Source organism: Bufo gargarizans, chromosome 11 (genome assembly GCF_014858855.1).
Source record: "Bufo gargarizans isolate SCDJY-AF-19 chromosome 11, ASM1485885v1, whole genome shotgun sequence".
Taxonomy (NCBI): domain Eukaryota; kingdom Metazoa; phylum Chordata; class Amphibia; order Anura; family Bufonidae; genus Bufo; species Bufo gargarizans.
In genome coordinates, this window is record NC_058090.1 from 38,311,579 (window position 1) to 38,335,999 (window position 24,421).

Consider the following 24,421-nt stretch of genomic DNA (forward strand, 5'->3'; position numbering starts at 1 on the left):
CCTTTCCTACAAAGCGATGTATGTCTGCTCAGCTTTACCTCCTTTATAAACATGCTACCTGTAGGTTGAATAACCATTTTGATGGACAGATCCCTTTAAGAGATTATCCTCTGGACAGGTCATTGGCTTCTGATCGGTGGAGGTCTGGCACCCAGGACCCCTGAGGATCCGCTGTTTGAGAGCGCCTAGGCAGCCATGTAACCAATGGTTGTGACGTCGCTGGCCTAGGGCAAGCAGCAAGAAGACCAAGGTTCTCACAGGAGCTCCAGGCTTTCTCAAACAGCAGAGGTGTCAGACCCACACCGATCAGATGCTGATGACCTATCCTGAGGACAGGTCATCAGTTACAAAGAGTCTGATGACCCATTTAAGTATATGTCAGTTTCCTTTTGTAGGCCTTTTTTTGGTTTACTGTAAAACTCACAAGCTAAAGCTCACAAAGAAATACAAAAACAGTGTCTCCCCATAAGAAAACATTGAGTTTGTAGCAATGCTTGATTCTTAGCTCAACCAAAAGTCCCTGTGAAGCCGTGCATGTTACCCATGGATTTACCATACGGATTTGTATGCAGCAGATCTGCATCTAAGTAGATAAGATTTTGCGGAAATATGCGCCGTGAAAATTGACCTGCGGATCTTGCAATCTGCAGCTTGTCAACTCTTTCTGCAGACTACATTGCAACGGTTGAAAACCTCAATGAAAAAATTTGAAATCCGGGGGCAAATCTGCATGTAACACTTGTTGCCTCTGAGTCCACACTGAAACATAATCTGCATAAAAGATATGAGCCGTTGATTGTAGTGCAACTCTCATGCGTCAGAATTGCACTGCCCCAGAGTTGCGGTCAGTAGTCAAAGAAGTCACATTGGGGCGACTAAACTACCAGCATGCCGTTATATTAATTATAGCATTTAATTACTGATGACCCATCCTTAGGATAGATAATCAGTATCTGATCAGTGGAGGTCCAACACCCTGATCAGCTATTTGGAGAAGTCAGCGGCGGTCCTGTGAGTGCCGCAGCCGTACATTGTATAGCGGCTGTGCTTGGTATCAGCAGATCAGCCCCATTCACCTAGGAAAAGCTGCCAGAAGCCTGCGGCAGTCACAGGACCACCGGTGCCTTATCAAACAGCCGGTCGGCGGGGGGTTCGGATAGTCAGACTCCCACTATCGGGTACTGATGACCTATTCTGGGGATAGATCATCGGTATTAAAATCTCAGAAAACCCCTTTTGAGAAGAGTCCAGGACTCTTCTCTAGTGTTATCAGGGGCATGCTCTGGGATGGATCCGAGAATGGTGCACCTCCCTTCACTGCACGGTGTATCATTGGCATCATTGTGTATGCCTCTGGTGCTGGGGAACAGTCTTGGACTCTTCTCTCAGTAAGTTTGAATTTCTTTTACTTTCTTTTTTTTCCAGATTTGCCGTGGATATTTTTGGGATCCTAAACCCTCCCTGTGTAACAGCGGGCTGGTGAGTTAGTGGCCTTTAAACCAGGTGACAGGTTCCCTTTAAGTCAGACGAGTTGCATGGTTCGATCCATTCCTATGGAGGCTACGTGCATGCCCTAACCTAAATGCAGTCTGTGCGTCTGCAGTCGGCACTTTCTCTGCCGGGCAGGACCAGGCCCGTGTAACCCCTTTGTGTCTGGATCTCTGACCGTAGAATTTGCTGAGACAGTGAGACCCCAGAACACAACCTGTGTATAGAGCTCTGCAGCAATCCGACGAGTTAGAAGCCCCCCCTGGGGGGGAGGGAGGTGACTTTGTAACTTATGATGTATCACATTCCCTTCTATTCTTCTTTCTTTTTTTTTTTCTTCTCCTGTCTGATCCGTGCAAAGCTTTAGGGTTTCGTATAGATCCACAGCCATATGGGAGACGAGGGGAAGCACTCTGTATGGTATTGTGTCTAGTTCAGAAATATTTCCCTTTTTTCCCTCTTCTTCCTCCCTCCCTCCCTACATGCCTGCTGATGGCATTTTTTGTCTATGTGAAAACACAACGCTTTCTCCCCCTATTCGAGGGGCTGCCTAGAGTGTTACCATGGAAACCTGGTGCTGGGCATAAAGCACGCATGCTCTACCGAGACAGGAAGGTTGAGCAGAGGCTTGGCAAGCTGCCAGGGGAGGTTCGCCAGATGCTTTGAAATGGGGCTGTCTTTCTCTTTTTCATGTAATGTCTGAAATTTTTTTTTTGCTCCCTTACACGGGAGGGAATAATGCAGGCAAAGCAGCGAGCGCGTAGCTACCCCAGGCAGGCAGAAGCGCTGTAACGCAGGCCCGTCTGAAGGCAGCACTGGGGGCTCTCATGCTGCTAGGACATGCATGAACAATTCCCATCCTGGAAGGAGGAAAAGCAGTCGTTAGGTAAGCATTGTGCCATGTTCCCTCTGCATCGCCGGCTGCAGGGGAGCTCTCTCCTCGTCAGGATCAGAGACGTAATGTGGTCTGCTCGGCGGGGGGAAAGAAAAATGCCTAGGAAAAGTGAGACGTTTTAGTGCTGGTCTCGGAGGGGAAGAAGTAGCGTGTGCATGGCTCCAGCAGATTGGCATGTTCTGAGTGGGGCTGACATGAGGAGGCTGGGCAGGCTCGCAGACAATAAGTGGGATCTGTCACGCTGCTCATATCTTTTAATAAAGAGATCAAGAAGAATGATCTGCCCCCCACCCTTGTTGTTGTTGGGTGGGAGCTACTTTCAGCCTGCAAATCATTAAGGCGATGGGGTGGTTTGTACATACGTTAAGTTTAAGTCGACCTGAGGTGTGGAGAAGGGGAAAAAATGGGAAGGCCGAGCGGAGATCCAGCCCCTTGATGTCTTCAGGAGTTAGGTGGCAGCAGAGCAGAATGGAGACGCGTTTTTCTTTTCTTTTCTTTCCTTTCCTTTTTTTTTTTTTTTTGTAATGTAGCCATGAGGGTCCACAGCCTGCCTGCTTGGGGCTCACATTAAGGGGGCTGTGAGTATTTTTATTTTATTTTTTCTAGCTTTGCAAGGAGAATGTGTTCCATTTTTTTTGTTTATTCACTTTGTCCATGATGGGGCATCCAGTGACGAATTGGGGGGCGCGCAACGATATGTCGGCTGCTGCAGTTTAACCCTTGGAAGTCTGCAGGGAGGCTGATCACAGGCCATGCCTAGAGCAAGGTGTCCCGGCGCCGGCCTGTGCAGGATGACCTGGCAGGGCTTTTAGCGTTCCTTATGGTGCTGTGTTAAGCAGGTGGGTGTGGAGGGAGCCACTCGGCCGCATTGTTTCTGGCTTTTTATTGATTAGCTCCGATTGTCCCTTTTTGTAAGGTTGTGGTTTGCACAAACGTTATTAGAACTTGTTTGTTGGGATGGGATGTATTCAGCCATTTTTTCTTTTCCCCCCTCCATGCTGTAGTTGCTATTGTGCAGCAGCCTGCCTGTCTCTCCTAATACAGCACAATGAAGCATGCACCCGTGGGCAGAGCACATCCAGCCATATATTTTCTACTGGTTTGTCGCATGGAAACCTGCTAGGATACCTTTTTTTTTTTTTATTAGCATGATTGAAAATCGAATGCACAATACCAGTGTATACACAAAGGACATATAAAGCACATGTGTACAGTTAAAGTACGTGCCTCGTTTCCAATGGGGATGGCCACCAGCCATGCATAATATGTATATATGTTGTGTCTCCTACAGTGATGTTCCTGTAAAGAGTATGCCTCCGTACACGGCGGTGTGCATGTGTGCTAGTGGCAGGGAGATTAGATTGTAAGCTCCTGTGACATATTACCTGCACTTTACAAAGGATATGTACTATGCAAAAACAAATGCAACGGGCAAATTAGTTATAGTTTTCTATCATGACTATGATGTATTTCCAGCGATTTAAGACCCTTTCACTCGCGAACATTGGTTCTCTGCTCCCACAAGGGTTGTTTCACAGCTTTTCCAAACTCCTGAAGCGCTAATTTCTCCAGTTATGCAGCGGTTTTCCTTCCTGCAGCGCTGTATAGCATGGCACTGGGCATTCAGTGCTCTGAGGAAGGTGGGTTTTAAAGCGGTTCTCTGATCCTTGCTGGGCCTGTACTGACGATGTTATGTGCATGAACAGCACGAGACCGCTAAGGTCAGCGAAATGGCTGCAGCGGTGATAGAAGCTATGAGTGGCATCTGTCTGCTGCAGGCCCAGCGGAGACAGAATGGTGGAGAATTTTAAGGGGAAGGATTTTGGGGGGTAATTTACGATCAGAAATACGCCTATATTAGGCGTATTTCTGGCGCAGATTGTGGCGCCAAGGTTATTTGCTCCACAATCTGTGACTTTTCCCCTGTCACGCCAAAAAAGTGGGCGGGGAAAGGGAGGCTTATTTATAATTTTCTACAGTGGTGTACATTTAGACTGGCACCGGATACACTGAAGTTATGTATAGGCCGGCGCCGCTACATAACTTCAGCGGATCCATCGTAGGGGCTTATTAAGACCGGCATCTAAAACACTGGTCTTATTAAATGACCCTCTTTAAGTTTCTACAGCCTTTTGCTCCCAGTGGAGAACCCCTTTAACTCCCTTTGAGCGCGGTACTGTGGGCAGTTACAGTGATTGCTCAGCTTTCCCAGAGCAGCTCTTCGTAGAGTCTTGACGTGTTCGAATGATGGTGTTCCAGTGTTTCTCAGACTCCTACAGTTACGCATCATTACATTCAGATTTGAGTGCTAAAGTCAAGCTGTATCCAAACAGTCTGCTGACGTGGTGTCACGTCCTCTGCAGAAGCCGCACTTGGGATTTGAGGATTGGCCCTTTGCTCTTTAAAAGAAAGCACTGTGCATGGTTTTGTTTGAATCTGGCATCTCCTTCGTCTGACTCTGCACTGGGAATAGCACAGGAGTTTTGTCTAGTGTGTCCCTTTAAATCTCCCGGGGACCTAAGATTTCATTATTAAGACCTGCATCCTAATTGAGGTTCCGACCTGGAAATCACAATTTACTTTTTCCTTTAACATGTCTTCCATTTTCAGTGATGCAGCTGATGAGCCGGAGTGTTGCACAGTTTCTTACGTTTCTTTCTTTCTCCTTCCATGTAGCCAGAGGAAGAAGCAGACCCAATTGAAAGGGACAACTTCCTGCAGCAGCTTTACAAGTTTATGGAAGACAGAGGTAAGCTGCAGTCTAGCATGGTGACGATAATGGGCATTTATTTCACTGGTGACTAAACTGCTGCTAATACTCATGAAAACTACGTACCCATTGATTCAGCAGACGTCAAAGCGGCAAAGACATTAGGAAGGGGCAATCTCTCCTGATCCTCCCTTACATATGCGTGCTTGACAAGGCCGAGCATGCATATGTAAAGAATGCGGTGAGGAAAGAAAGCTCCTTCCCAATAACTTTGCCATTCTGTTGGATTAGATGTCTGCTGGACACCTCTGGCTGTGCCTTATCTCCTTGAGAACATGGGATCAGGCACCTGAAATCCAACATGCCCAACTTTTCTCTCCCAACATCAGCCTTCAGGGAAGAGTCGGGAGGCCCCATACACATTAGATCAGGCATCCTCAAACTACGGCCCTCCAGCTGTTGCAAAACTACAACTCCCAGCATGCCCGAACAGCCTACAGGTATCCGCCTACAGCAGGGCATTGTGGGAGTTGTAGTTTTACAACAGCCGGAGGGCCGCAGTTTGAGGATGCCTGCATTAGATGGTCGTCCGAACCTGCCGAGATCAGTGGGTTTGCCCAGCGTAGACCTAATGTGTATTGCCAGCTCCACTAAATTGCTGAAAATAGCTAGTAATAGACCTGGCTTGGTCGAAACGCTTTCTGTTCTGCCATTTTGAATTCAGTGAAATTAACTTTGTTCAGGCACTGTGTGCTGTACAACTCGAAGGTTCACACACAAAATTACTGAAGAGCTTTTTGAGACTTTAGTAAGAGGAAATGGTGAATAAGAAATCTGCTGCAGGATAAAGAGGTCACAAAACAATATGATAGGATCTAGGAGATTAGGTTTCCTAAAGCAGGTCTACCTTATGCATGTACCTGCTAATTATCTAGGTGTGGCAGTAGTTCGGCTTGGCAGCTCTTACCTGTCGCAACATGGGGTCTTTTCACTTTAGTTTTTATCCTGCACATTTTTGTCAACCTAAGCAGCAAATATGGTATTTTTGTACTGAAGAGTTAAAGAAAACTTTGCTGATCCCGTGTACAGCAGAAGAATAGTCATTCGCCAGCGATATGCTGAAGCTGTAACGACCAATATCTCAGAGGTGTTCAAAATATCTTACGAAGAAGTAGCTAACGGAGGTTGTGTTCACATCTCCGTTGTGGCTCCTGTCTAGTCTGTCACCTCACCTTCATTGCTGGACAGAGAAATTGCTTGCAGGGATATTTCGGAGGGATAATTTTAATTAAAACTGCTGTTGTAGTGGGTTAAAAGAGCAAAGCATGAGTTCTCACCTCACCGATCCCTCCGCTGCTGCGATCCCTGCTTTTCTTCACTTCCTAATCTCTGGCTTAAAGTGCATCTGTCAGCAGATTTGTACCTATGACACTGGCTGACCTGTTACATGTGCACTTGGCAGCTGAAGACATCTGTGTTGGTCCCATGTTCATATGTGCCCGCATTGCTGAGAAAAATGAAGTTTTAATACATGCAAATGAGTATCTATGAGCAACGGGGGCGTTTCCATTACACCTAGAGGCTCTGCTCTCTCTGCAACTGCCACCCCTCTACACTTTGAACAGGACCAGACAGTGAAATCGTCATCACACCTGGCCCGGTCAAAGTGTAGAGGGCACGCCAGTCGCAGAGAAAGCAGTTTCTCGGTGTAAAGGCAACACCCCCATTGCTCCAAGAGGCTAATTTGCATATATCTAAAACCTGTATTTTTCTATGAACATGGGACCAACACAGATGCCTTCAGCTGCCAAGCGCACATGTAACAGGTCAGCCAGTGTCATAGGGACAAATCTAAAGATGCCCTTTAACACCCCAGGAATGGCTTGGACTGCCCATTCACTGGAGTGGCGACTTTTTTTGGCGGTGCATTGTAACAAAAAGAAATTGCCAAAAGCGGATGACCCTTTTTTAAAGCAACTCTGTAGCCAAATTGACTAAAAACCTGAAATCAGACTCGGAAGTTTGAGGATCACCAAATATAAACACACTTACTTGTAGGAGCACCACTTCTGTTACTAGCTATCATTGAGGTCCCAGTGCACAGAGGAGAATAAAGGATTTCTTACTTAATATGTAGTTTAGTAGTAGGCCTTCAACAATGCAGTTTATATGCAGCGGAACTTGCAGATTTTTTTAAAGGGCACCTACACATATGACTGTAAAAAACGCATAAACACAATGAGGGTCCTTTACAAACTGATATACACCACTTTTTGGCATATATCTGACGCAGTTTTCAGCACAAAGGTTATTTGCGCCACAATCTGCTTCTCTTCCCTGCTCAAGCCAGGTCTAAAAAAAGGGGGCGAGGGGGGTGGGAAAGGAGGCAGATCAACAGACTGATATGTTAACATTTTCTACACCTGTTTGAGGTGTCGAGAATGGTTTATATCTATGCCAGCAAGGGAGCTGGCGTAGATTTAGACAGGCGGTGGATTAGCCAAAGTTATGTGGAGGCTGGCACCTCTACATAAATTCGGCACATCCATCGCTAGCTAAAGGGGTATTAAGTCCGGCATCTAAAATGCCAGGCTTAATAAATGACCTCCCTCCCCATTTGTTTTTGTAAAAATATATTTTTTATTTTTTGCAAACAATGGGAGTGATTTAATATGACCTCCACTGTGCCTGAAACTGGTATAAAATTGTCGCGCGGCCCTGTTTTGCATTTTTTTTTAATGCCTGTGCGCCTATATTCACATGGCATTTCCATGCCGTCCTCGCCACTGTGGAGTTATGGGGGGTGTAGTGTAGGCTGGTTTCTGGTGTAAATTGTGATTCAAACCTACTCCAGCAAGAGCCTGGCATGCGGAGTGCCAGAGAATCCACCTTATTTTATGACAAGTCCAGCGCCTTGTCATAAATCAAGCACATCCTGCGGCAGCGCTGGGTTTTAAAACACATGACTTTGACAAATGACCCCAGTGTGTTTGCCAATTGCATTTTCTTCATGGCATTTTTCCCCTATAAAGAGCAGATGTCAAAATGCTGGAAAAAAGCGTCAAGGGCTCCAGCATGTGTTTTTTTTTTTTTTGTTGTTTTTTTAAAGAGGCCAAAAACACAAAAAAAAAAACACTTGAGTTTCATATTTCCATAGACTTTAAACTAGTCTCTGGAACAGGTGTTTTTATTGCAAAAATCCCCCAAAAATAAACACCAAAAATGTAAGTGCAAAAAACGCCACTAAAACTGCAGAATAACGCTACTATAAACCTATGTGTGAACTCGCCCTAATGGTATCCCAGGTAGACATCCCCTGTCCATATAGGGCTTTTGGATATTGTAGGTTACATTACTCCGAAAGCACTCAAATTAAAATGGTCGCCTCCTGGGGCATCTTTTTGGGTCTTTTTTTGCATATTTTCTGACTCCATGCCTGCTTAGTGGCATGATGCTGTGCCGAGGACTGTGAACCAGTGAGATGTTTCTTCCTCGCTGCCCCCTCACAGCTTCTAAAGGAAAAACCTGCAGCCGCATCCCCCTCCTCCCTCCCTACTGTATGTATTACAGAAATTAGAAGCTATTAATATGCAACATATAATAAACCCACAAAAGAGAAAGAAGATGGAGAAATTGATGGGGCATATATATTTGGACTTGAGCTATTTTAAAGAGGAAGATGCCTCTTTATTCGATCAGATACTTAAAGGGGTTGTCCGGGTTCAGAGCTGAACCCGGACATACCCAGAATTTCTCCAGGCAGCCCCACTGACAAGAGCATCGGAGCGCTGCACTAGCCTGTAAAACGGCTAGGACAGTGCTAAAGTCGGCCCACCAGAACCGGTGACGTCACCGAACACACTACTGGGCGGAAGCCTCCGCCCAGCAGTGTGTTATAGTAAATAAAGGAGCCCTTGCCCTGCGCGATCCTGCACAGGGCAAGGGGAGAGCATTGGAGCATGAACTGCTCCGATGCTCATGTCAGGGGCTGACTGGGTGAAATTATGGGTATGTCCAGGTTCAGCTCTGAACCCGGACAACCCCTTTAACAAAGATTTCATGTAATCAAAGAAATAAAAAGATGACAATAGATATGCTTAAAGGGGTTGTTACAGTTCACCATTCCACGGCGAGTTAGGCCTAAACACTGACCTGGTGGCCGGGTTTATGGAAGGATCAGAGCGGGCTGTCGCTCTGCTGTTTCCATAACTCTGTGTAATGCTACACTGCCTCCATATCTACTCCAACCCATGAATTCCAGTCTGATGGTTTATCCCAATATCTCGCTTAAACACACTGCCTGTCCAAAAAAAAAGTCGCCACCTGGATTTAACTAAGCAAATAGTTATGAGCCTCCTATTGGATAATTACTGCATGGGCCATTATCTTTCCGCTGGCAACAAGTTATTTAACCCCAACTCGTGCAATGAGTTGCTTCTCACTTCTTAAACAACCATGTCGAAAGACACGTCTCGTGGTCGTGGAAAAGATGTTAGTCTGTTTGAGAAGGGTCAAATCATTGGCATGCATCAAGCAGAGAAAACATCTAAGGAGATTGCAGAAACTACTACAATTGGGTTAAGAACTGTCCAACACATTATAAAAAAACTGGAAGGATAGTGGGGACCCATTGTATTCGAGGAAGAAATGTGTCGGGAAAAAAATTCTGAATGATTATGATCGGCGATCACTTAAACGTTTTGTGAAATCAAATCGAAGAAAAACAGTAGAACTCAGGGCTATGTTTAATAGTGAAAGTAAGAGCTTTTCCACACGCACAATGTGATGGGAACTCAAGGGATTGGGACTGAACAGCTGTGTAGCCGTAAGAAAACCACTAATCAGTGAGGCAAACCAGAAAAAAAGGCTTCAATTTGCTAGGAAGCATAAAGATTGGACTCTGGAGCAATGGAAGAAGGTCATGTGGTCTGAGTCCAGATTTACCCTGTTCCAGAGTGATGGGCGCATCAGGGTAAGAAGAGAGGCAGATGAAGTGATGCCCCCATCATGCCTAGTGCCTACTGTACCAGCCTGTGGGGGCAGTGCTATGATCTGGGGTTGCTGCAGTTGGTCAGGTCCAGGTTCAGGAACAGTATGTGTTGTTCCATCAATGGATTTTTTTCTTCCCTGATGGCACGGGCATATTCCAAGATGACAATGCCAGGATTCTTTGGGCTCAAATTGTGAAAGAGTGGTTCAGGGAGCATGAGACATCATTTTCACACATGGATTGGTCTCCACAGAGTCCAGACCTTAACCCCATGGAGAATCTTTGGGATGTACTGGAGAAGGCTTTGCACAGCGGTCAGACTCTACCATCATCAATGCAAGATCTTGGTGAAAAATGAATGCAACACTGGATGGAAATAAATCTTGTGACATTGCAGAAGCTTATCAAAACAATGCCACAGCGAATGCGTGCCGTAACGAAATATTAGTGTGTGGCTTTTATTTTTTTGTCCCATATATCCCAGCTGCCTGAGCGGCAAAGTGGGCACTTGGTTATCGCAGTCGCTTTTAAATTTGTCATTTTTTTTTAAATTTTACTATTTAATGAAATGGCGAGCTGCCCCCTAGGTTTCACCTTGCTGACTCACTGAACTGGATTAGCTTGGGGGGGGGCAGATGTAATTTCCATGATCCAAAAACACGTCCAGAGAACATCTCCCACACACTCGCAGGAAACGAGGGGTACCTGTCGCCTACACGTGCAGGGAACAGCCGCCTTGTGGGATGGAATAGTAGTCAACGTGCTAATTGACGAGATATAGCACCATGAAGCTATTCCTCCGTCAGCACGGCTTCTGTTTAACAAGGACAGGAGGTAAACCGGAACTGATCCCAAAAAAAGTTTAGAATCTTTGCTAATCAAATACAATTACATTAAATGTAATGACAGCGTTGTATACCAGTGTATAGTTCACTGAACAGTTTTTATGTATGATTTACGTGAAATTCTGTGCAAGAATACAACATTGGTACAAACTAAGGTCTGATATATTCATACACACCGAGGGACATGCATAAAAAGTAGGGACCTATAGCCACGATCCAAATGTCCCCACCTTAACGTGCTGGGTTTTGCCTCGCGTTTGTTCCCCTTTGTACTCCCTTTCCATCACCCTTGGACCATTCCCAACCACTTGTCTTCTAATGATGCATGGCCCTTTGAGAGGGGAGTCCTGCTCTCACCACTTGGCAGCAATGTGGATGGGACCAAGAAGGCCTCACCCTCCCTCTAAGGCCTGCACCGTAGCCGCATGGTTGCCTGTACAGTCTGTATGCACTTGCATGTGGTCCCGGACCGGTTTTGATGCTACATGAGAGTCTTGAGCTTGATCTTTCCTGGTTCGGGTATTGGATGCTACATGACAGTATGTGAAATGCATATTTAGTTGCTATGTATTGCTAAGTTTTACCTTTTGCATACACACAGTAGTAGGTGATAGCAGACTGCTGGTTTACGTTTTCATGCGGCTGTGGGCTATGTACCTCCTCATAAACCTGATTTGAGTTTTTCTACTTTTGCAGCGGCTGCCTCCAGGCTTCAGACTGTAGGCTGTCCCTCACCCACTGACCCGACCAAGGGCCCATGCTGCGGGGGGGTGCTCGTCTCCCCTAGGCAGTGACTTGTTCTGTAAGTTTGGTCGGTCTGTGTGGGGGCCCTAAGGTTTTTGTTTTTTTTTCATTCGCTTCATTTCGGGACGGTGCCTGTTTCTCAGAATTTCTTTTCACAAACATTAGTTTTAAGGCGACTGCAATGTTGAGTTCATATGTCATTTCTTCTTTGCTTCATTCACAGAAGGGAAATGTTGTGACCTTCTAATGGCAGTTATAAGGTTACACCGCAGCAAAGACCTTTTAGTGTGCTTCCTCTCTTCTAGCATATGCAGTCTTGCATACCTTCTGGGTTTGCCCACTAATATTCTGGTATTGCAGTATTAAAAGGGGACTCCAATTGTTTGAAGTTATCCTCTATCCACAGGATAGGGGATAACTATTAGATCACAAAAACGGGGGGCCCGTACCCCCATGCAAACACCCTAAAAGCAACGGGGCATCTGTGCTCCCGCTCCTTTCGTTTCTATGGGAATTCCAGAGATGGCTGAGCACTGTACTCGGCCATCTTCGGAGCTCCTATAGAAATAAATGCATGTGCGACCGGTCACTCCGTTCATTTCAGGGGGGCTGCAGGGGGTACGGAGGCCCCGTTCTCATGATTGGTGGAGGTACCAGGGATAGGATATAATAGTCCTGTGGATAGGAGATTTCTGCAATCAGTCGGAATACTCTTTTAAATTACTTTAAAAGGGGTCTCTTCATTTGTACAATAATCCAATGTTAAATGTTCTTTTTTTTTTTTTCTTCAAGGGGTTGTCCAGGATCATAAGAAAGTTGCTTAAGAGAGGGAAATTGAATAAAAACAAAAAAAATCATTGTTCAATCCACCTCCACTTTACAACGATTTCCTCAAAATGATATAGCCATCTGTTTGATTCTGTTATAAATTACCTTAAAGGGGTATTCTGGTTATTCCACAGTATAGGGAGTAACTCTGTATCGGTGGAGGTCTGACAGTTAGGACTTGACCAATTACAAAAACAAGGGACCTTATACTGCATGGGCTTTCCTGAAACGAGCAGCTGGTTGAGCATGCACCGTGCAACGCCATTCATTCTCTATGGGACTATTTTCACTAGTCCCATAGAGAATGAATAAAGCTGCACGTTAAATGCTTGACCAGCGATTCCATTTATTTTTGGAGGCCCCGCGAGGTACAGGGCCCTCATTCTCAAGATTCATGGGGACCCCAGTGGTCACACCTCCACCAATCTAGTAGTTATCCTCTATCCTGTGAATAGGAGGATAAGCTTATATACAGTAACTGGAATACCCCATTAAAGATGATATTGCCAATAACTAAATTCCTGTAGCCCCCACAAAATAAAATTGTGGAGTATATTTTCTTACAACCCTGTATCACCGTTCCTCAGATATTTACCCTGGAAATGTGTGAATAGATTGGTGTATCTCTTGGGTGTGTCCCTACACTGTCTGCGGCCACATTCACATCACCATTTAGTTTTCCTTTCTTCTGATCTGTCAGTAGAACAGAAAAATAAAAAAAAAGGATCCTTTTTTGAGCATGCGTTATGCTCATTTTGCATCAGTTTTTGTCAGCTCCGTCCAAGATCTGCTATTTTAGACGAGAAGTCCTTTTTTCTACCGTCTAAAATAATGAATGCAAAATGAGCACAACGGATGCTTAAAATAATGGATCCTTTTTAAAATGTATTAAATTTTTTCCCCCCTGTTCTTTTGATAGATGAGAAGAACGATAAACTAAACGGTGATGGGAAAGTGGCCTAACCGTGTCCAGTCACTCTGGGCATGATCAGACTTTGTTAGGGGCACACCCTGTTGATGAGGAGAATGATAGTACTCAGTTGTCAATGTATTCATATAGTTTTAGGGGGAGTAATAGAGGACTAGCACAGTGCGGAGTTCTACAAAAAATATTGTTTATAATATATATATTTTCTGGTTTACTGAAACATCTTCTGATTATCTCATACTTTCTATATTTGATTAAATTCTATATTGCACATGCTAATCACATGTATAACCGCTTGTGTCCAGTTCATGAGATGCCATTTTTATGGATCTTCCTCTATTTATTTTTTAATTTTATTTTTTATTACTAGGAACCCCAATCAACAAGCCGCCAGTATTGGGTTACAAGGATTTAAACCTCTTCAAGCTTTTTCGACTTGTGTATCAGCAGGGGGGTTGTGACAAAGTAAGTAGAAGTTAGAGTGAGTACTATCTCTGCTTCAATAACCTGTTGGGGGATTGATATATCTGTAATTTTATTTTTCCCCATCAGATTGAAAGCGGCCCTGTATGGAAGCAGATTTATATGGACCTTGGCATTCCTATTTTGAATTCGGCAGCGTCTTACAATGTAAAAACAGCATACAAAAAGTACGTTGGAGTGTAAGGTATCGTGTGTGTCCCTCTCTCCTCTCTCTTCTCTCTCTCTCCTCTCTCTTCTCTCTTCTCTCTCTCTCTCTCTCTCTCTCTCTCTCTCTCTCTCTCTCTCTCTCTCTCTCTCTCTCTCTCTCTCTCTCTCTCTCTCTCTCTCTCTCTCTCTCTCTCTCTCTCTCTCTCTCTCTCTCTCTCATATACAGTGGCGATCAAAATTAAAGAATACACAATTTCCAAAATGTCAAGGTCATAGTGTAGTCCTATGTGAATATATCCTAACATGAGTAAAATAGCAGCATTTTAAGCTTATTTCATAAATTGTATTTATGCTAAATCGCAGAATAAAAATGTAAATGAGATCATTGAAAAGGAACACTGATCAAAATTAGAGAACTCTTTCAGATACCTGCAAGTTATTGGTGTTAATCTGGTAACTGGTGCTAATTTCCTTAATGATCTGACAATGACAAACCCTATTTAACTGACAGCCTAACTTTCCAGTTTTCACTGACTTTTGCCAAAATGGTGTGCCGTTCCAAAGTGACTGAAACCCTCCGACAGCAGATTGTCCAGATGAAGGCCAAAGAGGTGACCCTATCAGCCATAGCAAGAGAAGTTGGTGGTTCCAAGTCTGTGATTTCTAGAATATTGCATCTTTACAACATCACAAACTCATTCAAGTCCCCCAAGAAGGCTGGTCGCCCCCGAAAGACAAATGCAAGAGAGGACAGGATAATGCGGAGAATCTCCATGGGTAATCGTTTCGACACTGCAGCCGGAATTGCTCGCCAGTTCAGCACTGAACAGGGTAAGGATCTGTCTCGTCATGCATGTTCTCCACGTTTAAGAGCATTTGGACTGAAAGCCCACTCTGCAGTGACCAAACCTCTCATTAGCAGAAAACATCAAAAGGCTAGACTTTGCTGAGGAGCATGTTGTGTGGACAGAGGAGAAGTGGCCCAGAGTTCATTTTAGTGATGAAAGCAAGTTTAATTTATTTGGCTCTGATGGGCAACATTATGTTCAGTCGATAAACTGGAGAAAGACTGAACCCAAAGTGTGTAAAGAAGTCAGTGAAAGGTGGAGGAGGAAGTGTGATGGTTTGGGGAATGTTTTCTGCAGCAGGAGTTGGACCTCTCATACAGCTACATGGCAGAGTGAATGCAAGTGTGGATCAGAACCTTCTTCCAACACACGGTTCCTTCCTTGCATTCATCACTCAATCAGCCAGCAATTTCCATGCAGGACAATGTCCCCCTGTCACACAGCAAAACGGGTAAAGCAGTTCCTTGAAACTGAAAACATTGAAACAATGAAATGGCCGGCACAGAGTCCTGATCTAAAGCCCAATAGAAAACCTCTGGAAAACCCTTGGTGACCAAGTTTTATGGTCAAGAAACCCACAACAGTCACAGAACTTTTGAAGAGACTGGAAGAAGAGTGGAGCAAAATCCCACCAGAGCGAGAGACAAGTGATGTCCTGCGGCTGCAGATGTGCTGAAGTCATTCACAGCCAAGGGCATGTGCACTTCTACTGATTGGTGACCGGTGTAACCTGCAGAAAAATCTCTCTGTGTTAGTCATTGCTGTTCTCTAATTATGATCACACGTTTTGAAAAATAAAGGTTTTATGTTGATATACTTTAGTTATTTTGGAAAACCACAGTTCTAATGGCATGGTGTACCCCTTACAAAACATCCTTCCAACGATGATCAATGTTGGGAGGTGTAGAAAGAGATGGTACCCACTCTTGCACCAGACTGTCTGCCTGACTAAAATACACACCATGGATCGCAATGTCTACAGCAGGACCTGGACCTCTAGAGTCTCTAGACAAGTATATCACTTACCCCGCATGCCTCCAAACTGGCCGGAGGCATTGGCTCAGTGTATCATTCCTGGATTTACATACAATGCTGGTGCTACTGTTATTCTATGTTAACCTCACTTGATTAAATATAAGTTGGATATATATCATTCTTGAGGTTTATGGGCTCTGTACGCCTGAACACCAACAAGATGTTTTATAGTTATCCAAGTGACTAAAAATCTAAAATGATATGTTGTATTTTATGTTCGAGAATATTCCACCAACCCGGATTATTGGGCCATAGTAACATGTATTCTAATATTTGCTTATTTCAAAAAAAAAAAAATGAAATTTGAAACAAATGATGATCAATGTAGATTACATTATTTCTGAAAAATCAAGTGTTCATAAATTGTTCTCTAATTTTGATCATATATATATCGGAGTCCCAAATATGTGAACTGCACAGCAGAAATGTAGAGAAACTGGTGCCAGCGGCTGATGGAGCGATCCTCTCCTAGATAAATAATCGAAAATATCCACAGCACTTTCAGTAAAAAAGTGTAGGTTTATTCACCAGTAGCAACGTTTCGGTTCACACACTGGAACCTTCAGAAAGGTTCCAGTGTGTAAACCGAAACGTTGCTACTGGTGAATAAACCTACACTTTTTTACTGAAGGAAGTGCCGTGGATATATTCAATATTAATAAATATATATATATTATATTGTGGTGTGCTGTCGTATATTGAAAAAATAATAATTTGGCCTGTTAGCTTGAAAATGGGGTAAATTAGTAATAGGCCCAAAAATGTTGTTACTCTATATGATGTATAATATCCGGCTGTCGTGTATTGAAGAAGAGGGGCAGAAGACGCGCAATCGTAACAAAATGCCTCAGACGGTGTACAAGCTACAAAGAAAAGAAAAAAATGATTGCTGTATTTGACCTTTGGCTTCTAATTTCAGGTATTTGTATCGGTTTGAGGAATATTGCCGTTCCTTAGAAATTCAGTTCAGGACTATTCACCATAATGACCCTAGACCTATAGAGGAAAGCCCGGCACAGGAAGAACCAATGGAGAATAGTGACAAGAAAGAAGATGCAGACCCCCCAGTCAACGCAAAGATTAAAGATGATGATGACGATGATGACACCGATTCTACCAGTGAGAATGAGAAGGATGAGACTGAAGTCAGATCGCCAAGGGTGAGTATTTATTAATTGTGCAGCTCCGGAAGGCTTACTTGTTGCTTCTGTGTGAAGTTACACTACACATAGGATAAAACCCATGGATGTTAGGGAATGACCATGTGCAGGCTGAGTACTGGAGACGGCATGAAACTGTCATGTATTCTCAAGGCCTTCTGACCTCATTACTTTTTGTCATAGAAAATAGAAGGGTAGGAACTCCGACTGTGCCAATGTGAACCTTAGGTCCAAGATCCGAGACATCGCTTGCAGAAAACAGGTGGCTGTGAGACATCAAATTATGAATGGCCAATCTTAAAGGGAACCTGTCACCGGGATTTTGTGTATAGAGCTGAGGACATGGGTTGCTAGATGGCCGCTAGCACATCCACAATACCCAGTCCCCATAGCTCTGTGTGCTTTTATTGTGTAAAAAAAAATCGATTTGATACATATGCAAATTACCCTGAGATGAGTCCTGTCCCTGACTCATCTCACGGACAGAACTCATCTCAGGTTAATTTGCATATGTATCAAATCGTTTTTTTTTTTTTAAACAATAAAAGCACACAGAGCTATGGGTAATAGATATTGCGGATGTGCTAGCGGCCATCTAGCAGCCCATGTCCTCAGCTCTATACTCAAAATCCTGGTGACAGGTTCCCTTTAAAGAGGAGCTGTCTCCTCTCCTGACCTGTCTGTTTTAGTAACTACCTACATTCCCCATGTAATATCAATTCTAGAGCATCTCTTCTTATGACTTGTTGTCATTCCTCTTTTATTCCTGCTAGAAGTTTCTTGATATAGGTACAGATGGGAGTTAACGGCTGGGAGTGTGTCCCCAGCCTGACACTGGCAGCACTGATTGGATAGTGTCAGTCTGTACAGGGACACCCCCTAGCTGTTAACACCCATCTGGACCTGTATCCATAATATTCTAGCACGTCATAGAACCATAGGAAGAGATGCTCTAGAATTGTTATTACATGGGGAATACAAGTAGTTACTAAAACAGGCAGGTCAGGAGAGGGGACATCTCCTCTTTAGAGGGCGTATGTCAGCTGAAAAATCACTATTAAATTAACCACAATGCCTGGTAGACGTGCCTCCCTGTATTGCATATTTGCTGCCAAAGGGATCTTGCAATCCAGAGAAATTAATCTTTTAATACATATGCAAATTAGGTATTCAGTGCGCCTGCATTAGACCTGAGCACAAGTGCAGTACATGACTGTCCAGGCATCAATGGAGAGTACAGCATAAGCAGTGTTGTTTGAAGCAGGATTTCGGGACCAGGCGAGATAGCCATGGGGATGTCTGGCCCTGTTAATCAATGTGTGCTGGGAGGCAAAGACACAGAGCTATGATGCACCATGCGGCTCGGGCACACCCTCAGCTTCTGCACTGAATACCTAATTTGCAGATGAATTTCCTGTGAGTGCAGGATCATTTTAGGCAATGGTAAGTGTATAATACAGGGAGGCACCCCTGCCAGGCATTGCGGTTAGTTTAATTGTGATTTTGCAGCAGACATACTTCCTCTAATGGGGTTTTTGTTAATTTTTGGATGTGGGTAGATGCGCCCTTAAAGAAAACCCTTTAAATGACAGAGATCGGAATAGATCATACAGATAACTCGTACGTTTTCTGTAGGGGAGGCGAAGGCCTGCCTGTAATGCAGTTTCAGTCACAAAAGATCCAGAAGATTGTGACCAAAGAAAGGACAACGACAAGGAAAATAAAGATTTGGAAGAGGAGCTGGATAAAAGCGATGAGAAGAAGGAAAATGATGCTACTCCAGGAAGGAGAAGCCTATCCTGCAAATCAAAAGACAGGAGAAGCCAGAAACAAGAGGACTCTGATCAGGAGTCTGATGAGGAGGATGACGAGCTCTGTGATGGGTGAGTGAAGCAGGTGTATTAAAGGGGCTATGCAGGGGTTTTATATTGATGACCTATTCTCAGGACCACGCCACACTGCCACCCATTGTACACTTGCACCTCTGGCTGAGTTAGGCATGCTTGTGTGCTTAGTGGGGAAGGGGGTAGTAAACCACTCCCAGATTTCTGATAGTGGCTTATGTTCCTTGAGAAGAATTGTTCAAATCAAACATGCCTGTTTTTACATTGGCTCAGCATCTGTCATTGTGGGGAAGCATTACCAGACCTGGGAACCTCGAGAAACATCTAGATGCAATGCCATGTCAGTACTTAAAGGGATTGTGCAGCCAGTACATATAGATGACCTATCCTCAAGATAGGTCCTCAATATCTGATGGGTGGTGGTCTGACTCCTGGCACCCGTCAATTAGTGGCGCTTGTATGAGCACTACTGCCTCTATAAGAATGCACTGCGTGTAGTCTTGGAAGTCTCGGCAGCCCAGTGTAATTTAATGGTGCTTGTTCCATTCACTTGAATGGGATGAGCACTTGTAATCATACTGCACTGCCACTGCAAGCGAGATGACACACATTGTCATCTCAAGGAGGAAGCAGTGCTCCTACGAGTTCCGCTTCCTCTTTTCACAGCTGATCGTGAGAGGCGCCCATCGATGGACGCCCACCGCCCACCTGTCCTAAGGATAGGTCATCAATATGTACTGGCTGCACAACCCCTTTTAAGTTATATTTTTATACTTGATCTTGGCTCTAAGATCTATACCGGATATCTGCATCTGTGTTAAATCACAAGAATCCATTTATTTCTCAGGTTGTAATTGACAGTCTGTACCCACGTATGCCCCACTTACAATTTACAAACACATGCTGGGTCACTTGGTTACTATAAAGTGTATGCCAAGAGGGAACGGCAGCACATAACAGAGTGCCTTCCTGTTGGTAACAGTGGCAGTCATTTAGTTTGCTATGCCAACATTATTACCAGTAGGGTATCCCTGCCAAGATTCACAACCCTGGGTTTTGTTTCCTCTGTTCTAAATAAGCATTTTAATTTGGTACCTGGGTGTTTTTTTTTTAAAGTACAGCTGTAATCTGATGTATTGATTTCCATCCCCCACCTTCACATTGGTATTGTTGCCTCGTACAGAGGAGACGATTCAGACCATAAAGGAGACAGCGAAGGAGACGACGACTCGGAGGATAGAGACTATCTCGCAGGCACCAAAGTGAAAGTCAAATATGGACGTGGGAAAACCCAGAAAATCTATGAAGCCAATATCAAGAGCACCGAGGTAGACGGAGGAGAGTTGCTGTACCTGGTACACTATTATGGCTGGAATGTAAGGTAAGTCAGGATTTACAATGACACGACGTGCCGAGAAGTGTACTGTATGGAAGAGTCATGGTGGCTGTTGCAGAACGCCTCCATTATTATATGATGTATGTACAGTGATTAATGCCTTTACCCAGTTTGAATAGTCGGAGATGTTTCTGTGTAGTGTTTTCTGCTGTGCAGTCCTGATATTCGTCAAGCAGTTGGCATGTACAATTCATTCTCTTACAGATATGATGAATGGGTAAAAGCCGACCGAATCATCTGGCCTACGGAGAAAGTTTTAACAAAAAGAAAGCAAAAGAAAAAAACAAAAGTAATTACATTAACCTTACATTTTACCAGTTTTCTCAGTCGTATAATGTAATCTTGTAACTTCTTATCCATTGTGAATGTGAGGCTCGAGTATTTGGGGGCTTGAGGGCAGGCTTACAACACATTACCGTGAACTTTTTGTTCTTTCAGAATAAAGATGAAAATGAGGAAAAGAAGGACGATGAGAAAAACAAAATAAAGCGAGGACGCCCTCCCTTAAAATCAACCCTGCAGACTAATGTGTCTTGTGCCATGCCCAAGACACCCAATAGTGAGAATAAAACAGCCAATAAAAATGTGAGGCACAGCCTGCCCGACGGTAATTTCTTGTCAAATGGAGTAGAAGGTAAGGGAAGCAGCAGTAAAGACCTGCTAACCTTATATATGGATTTTCATCTGATTTTTACAATGGTTAAGGCTACTTTCACACTTGCGTTTTTCTTTTCCGGCATAGAGTTCAGTCACAGGGGCTCTATACTGGAAAAGAACTGATCAGGCATATCCCCATGCATTCTGAATGGAGAGTAATCCGTTCAGGATGCATCAGGATGTTTTCAGTTCAGTCATTTTGACTGATCAGGCAAAAGATGAACCCGCAACATGCTACAGTTTTATCTCCGGTGAAAAAATGCCGGCATTTTTCCCCATAGGAATCTATTAGTGCCGGATCCGGCATTCAAAACCGCAGACTGGTAAAAATGTGAAAAAAGATACAATACGGATCCGTCTGTCCGCATGACCAGCGGAGAGACGGATCCGTTCTTGCAATGCATTTGTGAGACGGATCCGCATCCGGATGCGTCTCACAAATGCTGTCAGTCACATCCAGATCGGCGGATCCGGCAGGTAGTTCTGACGACGGAACTGCCCGCCTGATCACACTGCCGCAAGTGTGAAAATGGCCTAATTTAATTTTTAAAAGGGTTTTCTGGGAATTTTAACTGATGACTTATCATCTGGATAGGTCATCGGTATCTGATTGGTTGGGGGTCTGAAACTTGGGACCCCTGCCAATCAGCTGTTTGAGAAGGCTCACAGTAGCGCTGCAGCCTTCTTGCAGCTTTGCCTAGTCCATGTAACGTCTCATTCATCGGTCACATGGCCTAAGCACAGCTCAGCCCCATTCACTTTCATGTACAGCGCTGTGCTTGGTGAGCAGAGAGAAGGCCCTGTCAGCACTGTGAGCGCTGGCGCCTTCTCAAACAGCTGATCATCAGGGGTCCTGGGTGTCGGTCCTCCGCTGATCAGTTAAAAATTCTTGGAAAACCCCCTTGAGTCTGTAAAGTTTAGATCAGTCTAAGACCTTGTTCCGGTATCTGTAATGTGGGTGCCTGTTAGCATCTATATTACAGCCTCAAATGCTAGCCCGACCACAAGTCTGTGCACCCAAACTAAAAGCATTGTGGTGATCTACCATGCTATAGGTTTGGGTCATTACATGCATGGTCGGACTGGAATTTGCAGCTGTAATACTGATGCTCCGAATGAGCCCACATTACAACCACATTGAGGCCTAGGAGTTTGCCTTCTAATATGGCGCTTCCTGTATGTACACTACCATACACATTACGTAAAAGTCACTCAAACCTGCCATTTCCAGCAGGACCAGCAAGACGGTCTCATTTGTATGGGGGTGACCACAGGTATTGGGGATGGAGGAGGGAAAATTACAGACAAATTGCAAAAACCTGCTACAAATACCGGATACAAGTCGTATAATGGCCAGAAATACAGTTTTTTCGTGTATACCCTCTTAGCAGACTATTGTGAAAAAAATACCTGAAATGACAGCTACACTTTAATTTTGCATTTAGTAAGAAAAAAAGCAATAAAAAAATGAATGCAAAGGTGTCCATAGACTTGAAAGCAATACTATATGTAACGGCACACTGCTCCAATGCGCAAAAACACACGCAAACACTGGAAATATGGATTATTCCGAATTGCATTACTACTATACTTATAGTGCCTTGCAAAAGTATTCACCCCCTTGACTTTTTTCGTATTTTGGTGCCTCACAACCTGGAATTAACATGGATTGTTTGAGGATTTGCATCATTTAATTTACAGGAACATGCACACAACTTTGAAGATGTTTGCTTCTCAATAAAAAATAGGACAAAATAACTGAAAGTCAATGTGCATAACTATTCACCCCTCTAAGTCAATACTTTGTAGAGCCACCTTTTGCGGCAATCACAGCTCCAAGTCGCTTTGGATAAGTCTCTATGAGCAGTCGCCACATCTTACCACTGGGATTTTTGCCCATTTCTCCTTGCAAAACTGCTCCAGCTCCTTCAGGTTGGATGGTTTGCGCTTGTGAACAGCAATCTTTATGTCTGACCACAGATTTTCTATTGGATTGAGATCTGGGCTGTGACTCAGCCATTCCAACACATTTACATGTTTCCCTTTAAACCACTCAAGTGTTGCTTTAGCCGTGTGTTTGGGGTCATTGTCCTGCTGGAAGGTGAACCTCCGTCCTAGCCTGAAATCACACACAGAGTGGTGCAGGTTTTGCTCAAGAATATTCCTGTGTTTAGCACCTTCCATCTTTCCCTCAGCTCTGACCAGTTTCCCAGTCCCATCCCCCCCCCAGCATGATGCTACCACCACCATGTCTCACTGTGGGGATGGTGTTCTGTGGGTGATGTTATGTGTTGGGTTTCCGCCAGACATAGTGTTTTCTTTGCCCCAAAAGTTCAATTTTAGTCTCATCAGACCAGAGCACCTTCCTCCATACATTTTGGGAGTCTCCCACATGCCTTTTCGCAAACTCACACGTTGTTTTTGTTTTTAGCTGAAAGTAATGGCTTTCTTCTGGCCACTTTGCCATAAAGCCCAACTCGATGGAGCGTACGGCTTATTGTCGTCCTATGTACAGATACTCCAGTCTCTGCTGTGGAACTCTGCAGCTCCTCCAGGGTTAACTTAGGTCTCTGTGCTGCCTCTCTGATTAATGCCCTGCTTGCCCGGTGCGTGAGTTTTGGTGGGCGGCCGCCTCTTGGCAGGTTTGACGTTATGCCACGTTCTTTCCATTTGGTTATGATAGATTTGATGGTGCTCATGGGGATCATCAAAGATATGGATATTTTTTTTATAACCTAACCCTGACTTGTACTTCTCAACAACATTGTCCCTTACTTGTTTGGAGAGTTCCTTGGTCTTCATGGCAGTGTTTGGTTAGTGATGCCTCTTGCTTAGGTGTTACAGCCTCTGGGGCCTTTCAAAAAAGTTGCGTATATGTCATGACCGATCATGTGACACTTAGATTGCACACAGGTGACATCATTTCACCAATTATGTGACTTCTGAAGGTAATTGGTTGCACCAGAGCTTTTTATGGGCTTCCTAACAAAGAGGGTGAATACATACACACATGACAATTTTCTGTTTTCTATTTCTAAAGAATAGTTTATCTATTTTTCTCATTTCACTTCGCCAACTTAGACTATTGTGTTCTGATCCATCACATAAAATTCAGATTAACAAAACATTGAACTTAAGGCTGTAATGTAATAAAACACGAGAAAAGTCAAGGGGGGTGAATACTTTTGCAAGGCACTGTACTATACATGAAATTTGAAGCTCTTTAAAAATGTTTGCAATTAAAATTCTTGTCAGGCCTATCTACCAGAGACAAGGTGGCTTCTTCAGATAAGAAACTACACTATCATACTTGCCTATTTTGGTCCTAGACCTACAAAATTCAGGGCAGTGTAGAATCCAACTTTGCTATACTCTATATATAAAAGCCTTGGACAAATGGGCAGGAGTGCATATTCCCGATTT

The 24,421-nt window shown here is 44.1% G+C and overlaps 1 protein-coding gene across 1 annotated transcript in view; it reads left to right on the plus strand.

Moving 5' to 3' along the window:
• ARID4A (AT-rich interaction domain 4A) overlaps positions 1-24,421 on the plus strand; it is an 81,695-nt gene that overhangs the window by 39,488 nt on the left and 17,786 nt on the right. The window contains 8 exon segments of the mRNA XM_044271955.1: positions 5,060-5,132; positions 13,799-13,893; positions 13,981-14,078; positions 16,861-17,101; positions 18,737-18,984; positions 20,129-20,326; positions 20,546-20,630; positions 20,780-20,975. Coding sequence (XP_044127890.1) covers positions 5,060-5,132; positions 13,799-13,893; positions 13,981-14,078; positions 16,861-17,101; positions 18,737-18,984; positions 20,129-20,326; positions 20,546-20,630; positions 20,780-20,975 — 1,234 coding nt within the window.